Source organism: Nanorana parkeri, unplaced genomic scaffold (assembly GCF_000935625.1).
Source record: "Nanorana parkeri isolate BGI_ZX_2015 unplaced genomic scaffold, ASM93562v1 scaffold922, whole genome shotgun sequence".
NCBI lineage: Eukaryota > Metazoa > Chordata > Amphibia > Anura > Dicroglossidae > Nanorana > Nanorana parkeri.
Window position 1 is genome coordinate 485,477 of NW_017307190.1, and position 10,588 is coordinate 496,064.

Genomic DNA, 10,588 nt, shown 5'->3' on the forward strand with positions numbered 1-10,588 from the left:
GCCTGTGTAAATGTATTAATAGAATTGGAATGTCTTTTGGTCAGTCAGGACATAATGATACATTGATTATTGATTGAACAGAAACACTGCTAGAAAGGAAGCCTGCAGTTCTAATAAAATATCTGCCTTGAAGTTCCATGGGGTCTTGGTTAGCTTTGCTTTATTGTATTAAGCATTGGGACAGCACAGGGTGCTTGGTGTGGGTTGGTTGAACCGAACCAAACGCAAAATATTAATATATTAATAATATGCAGTGGGATGGTGGGTGTGTGTGTGTGTGTGTGTGTGTGTATGAATGGGAGGAATGCACCTTGCTGTTTTCCTATCTGTCTGGAGCTAAGTTTCAGTACATATGTATGTTAAGTGTTTATAATAAATCTCTTTCAAAAGGAAAGGAACAAAAAGAAACATTCATTTTTTTTACTGTTTTGTTAAAGAAGAACTCTGTGTAGAAACAAAATTAACCCTTGCTATGGGATAGCCTCACGCTGCAAGGGTTAACTGCTCATTTACCTTTAGGGTGTAAAATAACAAAGATGTACTCAACCATATCGCAGACCCGGCTGGCTGCTAACACAGTCCCTGCAGCTTCTCTTTTTTTGCACGCCAGATGAAAACGAGTCGTTTATTTTGTTTCCGCCAGGAGTTCTTCTTTAAGGAAAGTGATTTATGATTGGTTGCAGAGGCTTACTTTACTTAACATTCAGCACTTTGCTCCTTGCACCCTTTACTGAATAAGCAAGTTGGAGTTTTTTTAGTAACATTTAGTATATGGCTCCATTAAAGTAAATCTGTAGCAATATTGCACAGCTTACAATAGCAGTACCCCACTTTTCAATCTTTGGAAGCCCCATAAACCGGGGCACCCTGGTATACACATATCATCCATCCTCTCTGCTCCAAACCACTATTGACTCCTTACACCTTACTATTGGCCCATGGCTTCGATGAGAAGCCTTACTAACGAACAGGAAGACACATTAGATGGAAAGGAACATTTATTACTAAATTCCCAGAATGTATTTAGTGTGTAAGAGGTCAGTGTGTTCTCTTTGCATTACCTGGTGGTATTTTCTGCTGTTTACTAGGTATACTGGGCAGTTTTAAAACAATTAAAATGCAATAAAATAAAATTGCTGCCTGAATAATGTTTTTGAGAACATTAAATGAATATTCTTTGCCATAATTATTGTAGGCAGAAGAACAACATTAACACATGTTCCAGTTGTCTTATCTGTGTCATACCTTTGTGCTTTGAACCATAGCAGATATCAGACAGTACTCGCCTTGCATGCTTGACAATAACTCTTACTAATAACATTTCTTGAAATGATCATCTTGAAGCAATTGTGTGAAAAAAATCATTTTGCATTAAAGTTTCTATTTGATCTGCCCTTGCTGATCATTTCTGTAACTACAGAGTAAAATGTTTGTATTTGTCAAATCAGGAAAGTACATTTTTAGTGAGGCATCCGTGAGGGGGTCAACAGAATTTTGGTTCAGGTGGTGCCAGTGCAGAGAGCCAGGGAGAAACACACAGGCAGCAATCTTTGAAAGCAATGATGTTGATTGGGATTTAGATTGAATAACAGGAAAAGGAGTTTGTCCCAAGGGTGCATCAAAGTCAAAGCCACCCTTCCTCCTGTAACATAATAATCTTTCCTTGCTTCAGTGCACACAGTATATTTTCGAAAAGTGCGCTACATTAAAGCTAGAAATAGATAAAATAAAAAGAATCCTAGGCAAGATAACACCCTTGCTCCCCAGTACCAGTGCCCAAATTGTCTGTCCTTGTACTAGCAAAAGGATACATGCATCCCTGTCCTCAGTGTATACCAAGAAACCCATATCATGCATCCTGAACAGAGCAACCTACCGAGTAGTCCAAGTGAACACATTGACCTCTTGTAGAATATACAGTCTGATTCTGTGAACTACATATACAACTGTTATTTTTTAAAAACAACAACAAAAAACAACATTTTGGGCATTTTAAAAATACTATATAATTGCATTGTGTTATGTCAGAAGTCATATAACTCTTTCGCCAAAGACTTTATTTTTGTTGATAGCTGTCCCTTAAGATAGATCAAAAAGATTTGTATAAAGGTTTGCTCTGAAATATTAATTTTTAAAGTAATACTAAACTGAGTAAAATCTTAAAAAATACACTCAAGTACCTTAACTATTAACAAAAATGTATCTTATTTGTGTATCACTCGGCTGTATATCCTCAAATCATCTCTGAATTGGTGCTGACACTGTCCTTCCTTCTGGAGAGTGGCTACTTTTGTTCTCCATGTTCCCGTGTGTGTTGTAAAGTAGCCACCGCTCCAAGCTCACTCCTCTGATGGACTACAATCTCAATAGAAATTACTAAATTAAACATGAGATTGTATTCCATCCCGAGAGCGAGCTTGGAGCGGTGTCTACTTTATGACACACACAGGGACCATGGTGAACATAAGTAGCCACCCTCCAGAAGGAAGGACAGTGTCAGCATGAATTCAGAGATGATTTGAGGATCTACAGCTGATCGATACACAAAAAAGCTACATGTTTGTTATTACTTGTAGTTAGTGTACTTGAATGCATTTGAAAGATTTAACTCCTGAGTTTAGTGTCACTTTAAGTTATCAATCAACTGGATACGTTCTCTGCTTCTGTCTTAATTTGAATGGTGGACTTCAGATGACCATACTATTTTCCATTATTAAAACATTTGCACATTTTACTGGAGTTTTCACATTTTAGAAACTGGACATCATTGTACCACTTTCCGATTCTATAGCACTTCCTTTCCTTTGAAGCATGTTTAGCTTGCTAATCATCTTTGACTTGAAGCATGCGGTATGTTTTAAAACATTCATGGCATCTTTTCGAAACTTTACCCCAACAAAGGCATAGAGCAAGGGGTTCAGGCAACAGTGAACATACCCTAGCAACTCTGTAATTAAAACTGCTAGGCGAATTTGTCTGAAACCTTCGATTTGCCCTAGTTGTTTCAAAGTATTCACGAATATGACTACATTGTATGGTGTCCAGCACAAGAAGAAGACACTGGTAATCACTATGGCCACTCTGACTGCCCTCTTTTTTTCTCGTCTTGGTGATTTGCATAAGGTGACTATAATGTGAAAATAGCAAAAGGTCATGAGCAACATTGGAAATAAAAATCCTACCAAATGGTTGATAAACCTCTCAGCCTGCCAAAACTTATTGTCACGAAAATTGCTGTTGTAGTATCCACATCTGGATCTGGCACATCCTTCTGGTATGGTTCCCAATATGAATAGGTTTGGTGATGATAGAAGAAAGCAGAAGAACCACACACCAAAGCAAGGGATATGTACAGTCATTGCACGTTGCTTTCTAAAGGCATTGATAGCATGGATTATAGACAGGTAGCGGTCAATGCTGATGCATCCCAGGAGGAGGCTGCTGCAGTAGAAATTTACACGGCTGATAACTCTCACAATCTTACAGAGGTAATTTCCGAATACCCATCCACCTAAAGGCTCGGCCACAGTGAAGGGGAATGTAAAAAGCATCAGTAAATCTGCAATAGCCAGATGCACAAGGAAATTATCTGTGCTGGAGCGTAAACGACGGTGCCTCATAAGAATATAGAGGACAAGGCCATTTCCCATAACGCCAATAACGAAGACGAGGCTATAAAGCAGTGGAATAAAAATGCGCTTAAATTGCCCAAGTTCTTTTTGGTTTTCCATGACGATATCACATGTGTAGTCAATGATCTCACCGGTGTTATTCTGTTTATAATGCAGAAAAAAACAAGCATGAAACTGATGACTGCATCAACAGTACAGTATATGGTTGACATATGTAACAGACATAAGTTGGCAGAAACATTTGTATTTATTCTTAAAATTGTTACATGCAATCCAAAAATTAACATCGAATTACATAACATATCAACAAACATTTAAGGAACACTCTTTCCTTGCCCATACAGGGCAAAGTGACAATGACCCTGCAGAGGGAACCCCCCTGACCCCGGGGCCGTTTGTATAATGAGGCAGCCTGATGCTCTTCCCTCAGGCGGTATCTCATGGGGGGGGGGGGGGCAGGCAGAGCGGCATAGCTGCTCTGCTGCACCCCTTTCTGGCCAGAGCATCCCAGGTTGCTATGAGTCTGGCGAGGAGCTACGCAAGGGCTATACACATCTCTCTGCCCAGCTTTTAGTAACTTGACGCGCTCTTGCTTTTGTACAGCCAAGTTCCTGGCAACCAATGGCATCACTGGTTGCAAGAAACCCAGCGGGGAGCTGTGCCCCTCCCGCCACCATTAAATCCCCATACCCGCTCTCTATTGCAACACCTTGCTCCACTGCAGCTTGTTCGTAAATCGCATCAACTTACTGGCCATGCATGAACATTGGGTCAAGAAGCAGGCAGAGAAATGTAAACAATGCTGCGTGCCACGGCAGCAAAATACTAGGTATGTATAGAAATGTGGGGGAAGGTGGGATACATCTAGGGGCAAAAGTGTTAGGAAACTTTGTTTGAAAGTATTGTTACCCTTTAAATACAGAAAAATTATACTGTTTAATGTGAATCTCTAGACAAAACATTTTCTTTTGGTATTGGATAGCGTAGGGTAGTGAGAGTTTAGAGTAGACCGTCTCTCAGGTTTTTATTGCTGTGTTCCTGCTGGTGAGATTCTGCCTTTCTATTTGTCCAAATGACAATTGTAGCTGCAACTGAAAGTGATGGGACAGTTGTCACCAGAAGAGGCTGTGAAGAGAAGTTTTCCAATGAGGACATTGGTTCTGGTGACAACTGCCTATGAGAGGATTTAGCCTGGTTTTGGAGAGATTTCCTTTCCCTTCATTCTGTGCCTCCAGAACCAGAATCTCCCTAATAGAATACAAAAACAAAGAAGCTAACAAAAAAAAAAAAAAAAACTGAAAGGGTTTTATCTATTTCTTATTCTCTCCATAACCAAATAAAAAAACATTTTGGCTTTAGAGACACATTAGAGAAGATGTATCACTTTGTTTATTCAAGTACCAGGTTCTCTTTATAGGCCCAGCCCCTCATCCACTAATACCTTTACCCAGGGGCGTAACTAGAAATCACAGGGCCCCATAGCAAAAGTTTGTATGGGGCCCTGGGACTTCCAGTTATGCCCCTTGCAGAGCCCACTTGAGATCCCACGCAGCCAAACCCCGCAGCAGCTGTGAGAAGAACGCGCTGCTGCACAGATCACTGTCAGTGATCTGAACAGCAGCGCATTCTTCTCACAGCCGCCAGTGAAAGCTACCAGCATAAGATGCCATAGCGACCCAGTCGGCCCGCACAGCATCTGGCCGGGCCCCGGGCCCCATAGCGGCCGCCTTGTCATGTACAGCTGCTCCAGATTATGTCTGCTCCAGTTTTGATAAATTCCCCCCTCTGTATTTCTGGGTATGGGGGAGCATGGGGCCTTCTCCCCTTCTTCCCAGGATGCAGTGCAAACATGAAAGAAGAAGGTGACCAACCCTGTGCAAGCTCTGACATTGACCAACAAGACCTTATACAGGGTTTAGACTCCCATGGTAATTGGCGTGACGGGGAGCGCAGGTAAAGCAAGTATCAGTGGGTGGAGGGGGGCACCCTATCAAGAGAACCTGAATGGGCACAGTAACAGATTGTCTTCAAGGTTTAGCTTGTGCATTTTGCCAGTGGGTACTATAGAGTGTTACAGCACATACTGATATCATACATACTGAGTGCATGTAATATGTACAAAGTTTAGCAATCAAGTGTATATGTTGCTGTCCTACAAACTAAACACTGATATTTCTTCCTAGATTAATCATAAACAGACCACGGAAATAGTCCCTCATGTCTCTGTGGCTCTGGCTCCTGCATACTCTTCCTCCCATCTATGTCCAAGGGTAAGGTATGGACATTCAGTAACATGGACAGGAGGAGGAATGAATGGACTACAAGTGTAGTGATGTCACCACACTTGTATTCCATTAAGAACTACAAGTCCCTCTGCTAAGGTGGCTGATGGGACTTTCTCCATTCATAAATCTGTGAATGGATGATACAGCTGTTTAGGCAGAGCCACGCACAGCCATGCCATTTTCAAAAATCAACACCAGCCTGCAGAAAGAAGAACCCTGCAATTCAGGTAAGTGTGTGCGTGTTGTGGGAGGGGGGAGTAATGCGATGTGACCACGTTTCATATGGGTGAAACATGGTCTGAAAGGTAAACCTAGCCTTTAATATTTATCTTTTAGGGTCATAAATCCTACAAACTTTGCTTTAAAATACTTTTACACTAAAGATCCTGTAAAAAAAAAAAGTGTATTAAATCACTTAATTTAGTGCTGACATTACAAATCATAATTTTGGTAAGCACTCCTTATCTGCTTTGTTTGATGTAGAGATCTTAACCGCTCATTTGCACATTACAACTGCAGAGTACAATATTTTTCCATTCGCCCACTCAGGTTGGCACCCTTCTCACACATATTTACATTGTTACTGAAAATGAAAGTTCTTTCAGTGCTTTTCATGCACCGATAAACATTTCTCTTGTACTTAATGCAAAGCAGCTCAAACTTATGTAGGTTACTTTAAAGGGCAGCTTATGTAAGTAAGAACTGATGACAAGGATAAGGGAAAGTGAGTGTGATATGCAAATACCGCATCCAAACCACTTTTCTGATTATCTGCAGGATTTTTGTACCTTTGTTTAGCAAAGAATTCTTATAGGTTGAAAAGATTTATTGTACTTACTCTTACTAATGCATTGCTTATTCATGCGCGTTTTCGTACCGCGTGGACGCCGCCCTAATGTGAACAATGTACATTTAAATGCATTGTTTTTTATGTTTAGCACATTTCCACGCAAAAGCCGCTCATGTGTGAATGGATCCTAAGACTCCCTACAAGAAGTTTCAAACACTTGATTTTTTGGCAGGATCAACAAGTATTTTTCTGTACTTGCAGTGTTTTCAAAGAGACACATGTGGAAATGTGCATGTATTAGAGAGCTGTGCTAATTTTTTTTTGTTTTGTTAACAGCCTCTGGCAGTATTTGGAATTTTGAAAAGTAGAGTAGGGACTGGCTAGAGAATACCTGGTGTGTATGCAGTGTGCATAGGGTTCACTATGTGCATAGGGTTAAGTTGACTGGGATGTTATTGAACTCAATTTTGTTTAAGTATCACTGCAGATCTTCATTTGTTAAGCAGCTAAATTGAAGGTGTAGCATTGATGACATCTTCCTGCCATATAATCTGACACTGACAATTACTTCATGAAAAATGTGATTACATTACAGCTTTTAATTGTCCTCTACATTTCACAATTCATCTTCTGGGCGTCCTATCTTCTTAGAGGGTCTATGTTCTTAGAACAATTTTCCTTACAGTTGATATACTTTTGAAATATTAGGAGACACAATATAATTTGCAACTTGGCTTTCTGCTTCAATCTTTGATAACTTGATTTTTTTTTTTTGCAATTTCATACAGTCCTAACATGTCCTCCAAACATTTTTGTTCCCCCAATATTTAGGAATTTAAATGTGTTATGTGTATATCTTATGATATCTACAACTTTTCTTATTAACCATATCTGTTTCCTTTTACTTACAGTACTTTGTTCCATAGAGTATTTACTTACTACACTATTTACTTACACTATTGTAAATTGTAAATGTAAATGTAAATTTCACTTCATCAACACAGGGTCTAAAAGAAATACTCACCTGATCCTGGATCTTCATTGGCTGTTAGACCAGTCCATGCAGCCTCTTCTCCCCCTCTGCTCTGGCAGTCTAAGCCCTGCTGACGTCCTCATGTTCAATAAAAGTCCATTAATTTGTATTGGACGTGAGGAAGCCTAGGAACATGTCAATGCTGGAGCGGACGGGCAGAGAGGTGAGTTTTCACCGCTGTAGGATCGAGAATCAGGTGAGCATGTCTTTTTATATTAAAGTAACATTAAAGGATACATTTTTTTCCCTCCCCCCAATGTTAATGTCAGCAGTTACCTTAAATGATGTCTCTTAATCCGATCTTCCTCTTCTTTCCGATGTTTTCATCTGTCCCTCCAGCGGTGCGTCGGCTCTCCGATCCAGCACTGACTCCTATCTGCTCGCAGGCACTTCCGATCCAGCGGTGTCTGCATGCGGGTGCGCGCGTCCATAGACCTACCTTGCGTCTCTGCTCGTCTCCCGGCCGAGAATCTGAACTGCGCAAGCGCACGCCCCAAGATGCTTTGCGGCCACCGGAGCAGTTTCATTTTCTCGGACTAAAATGTCGCGAGATGTGGTTTCTCCACTGTCACTGCTCTTTTCACAAGCAGATTACACTTATTCTCTTCTAGTAGCAAAAAGTGCCTCCTTTAATGGCTTTAAAGCTCAACTTTAGGTTGGACACAAAGCTCCCCTTCCCCCGCACACATTAAAGGTTAAATGCACTTTCAGACAAAGGGCACGTATCCAGTTTGCCCCCTTGCACTGACATAGATTTACCCACATTTCCCCTCCACAGATGCATAATTACCTGGATCCAACAGCCACAGCCTCCAGTGTTTGTTTACTACTGTGCATACAGTCCCATAGACTTCTGGATGTGGAAAAAAGCACCAGAAAACCGCAGCCGTTAGATCCAGGTTAGTATACCTGGATCTGACGGATGCCAGAAAAAAAATATATAATGTTTTTTCTGGCATCTTTTCTTCAGTCAGGTGACATTACGGGTCCGCTTACAAAAATTTAATATATTGCAGCTCACCAGTACCAGACCAGTGAGGTGCCTGCATTCGTTTTCTTTTTTCAAGCTTTCTTCCTTTATTTTCACCTTGTGATTCTGTAAATAACACACTTCCAATCCCATTGTGCCTACACTCATTTCTCCACTGTATCCATGGGGGCAGCCATGGTTGTCTCAAAGGCTGGACTTCAAACATGTCTGCCTTTGTTAATTTCCATAACACTGTGGGTGGCTTGGATTAGTAGTTTACAAAAGAAAAATAAGGTTTTGCTGTCCTTTCATATCACAGGAAGTGACATGGACACTGTATTTCTGCCAAAGTCAACAGGCATTTTCTGTACTTGTCGGACAAAAAAAAAAATTAATGGAGTCACCACATTTAAGGACTGGTAAGCTGCAATATATTACATTTGGATGGGGGAGGGGGGGGGGTTAAATATGCTTTAAGATGAGGCTGTACTAATATGCAAGCCGCAACTTATTTATTGTCTGCAATGACAAAGTTTAAAGGGAGGGGGTTTGTAGTCTTTGTCATTGTTGGGGAGGGGGAGTTTATATGTGCACATATGGTAATTTATTGAAATTTTTTTGTATTGAAGATTAATTTGGATTTAGGATTATTTATTAGATCATGTGTTTTCTTGGTTGATCTCTGATGTCCAATAAGTGGGAACCCTCTGGACTGTCTGTCTATAATAACAACCAGATTCCTCTCAATCAATGCTTTACCCTACTTCATAACCCACACATATTGCATGATGCATGTATATTTCTAGTCCTCAAATGCCATATTTATCCACACGGAACTGAAAAACTACATTTTAAAATCACTTTACTTTTAAAAGGTACAGGCTAGCTAAAAATAAAATTGAGCCCTTGCATTGCAAACACGGGGACAGCTTACCTCTTTAGGGGTTTCTGTTAGTACACCAGGCTTCTATGAAATTTGAAATTCCCTTCTTGTTATTTGTCAGATGATCTTGGGGCACCATCTCTTGAAGATACCATTGTGTGGAAGGGTATTCTAGATCCTTCCAACTACTTTATCAGTCCATAAAATGTCCAGTGGCTGCATCATCACAAAAATTATGTCACTTCCTGGCAGCCGTCACTCACCAACTGCCCTTTCCTTTTGTGCCAGTTGCCTGGCTCTGCACACCAATGGCTTGTTTCATTTTACACTCTACCTTTAAGTACATCTTTCCAACAGTTCCCTATCCCTTCCCCAATACAGATCTGTACAGCTCCAAGTAGCATTCTTTGACTCCAACATGGGACCAGTCAAGGACCCATTTGTGACACTCATCTTTCTATTCCACTCATCCTCCCAAGCTACTGGGTCAAGAGCACTCTCACTACAGTCACAGGCAAAATTAATCACTTATCTGTTTTAGCATTGCTGATATAGCATTATATTCTTAATTTTAATTGATGTCCAGAGTTGCTTTTAGAAGAACACCTAAAAATACATTAAAAATACATGTAAAAATACATTAAAAAAATATACTGAATATAACTTACATTGGGGTCGGCATCATAGACCAGAGATTCCTCATTGTTAAACATTTCGTATATATCCTCTGGTGGGAAGGTCATATCGTGGACCCAGAATCACAGATTGCACTGACTGCACCTGTCACCAAAATACCATACACAACAGTAGACCTACAGCATGCAGCTAACCAGCTAATACTGTAGGCAAATCAGGTAGCTGTAGAGATAACATCCTCTGTGAATTGCTCACAAAGAAAGGAACAAACGGAGTATAACATTCACCTACATCCTGAATAAAAAACACTCATTGTTGAGTATCTGTTTCTGTCGTCCTCTTTGAGCACAAACAAAGAT

At 40.5% G+C, this 10,588-nt stretch overlaps 1 protein-coding gene across 1 annotated transcript; it reads right to left on the bottom strand.

Annotated features, from left to right (window-relative positions):
• Nucleotides 1-2,750: 2,750 nt before the first annotated feature.
• Nucleotides 2,751-10,336, bottom strand: CXCR5 (C-X-C motif chemokine receptor 5). The gene is made up of 2 exons (XM_018566140.1): nt 10,262-10,336; nt 2,751-3,773 (listed from the first exon to the last, which is right to left on the bottom strand). The coding sequence occupies exons 1-2, from the start codon at nt 10,334-10,336 to the stop codon at nt 2,751-2,753; spliced, it is 1,098 nt and encodes a 365-aa protein (XP_018421642.1).
• Nucleotides 10,337-10,588: the final 252 nt, after the last annotated feature.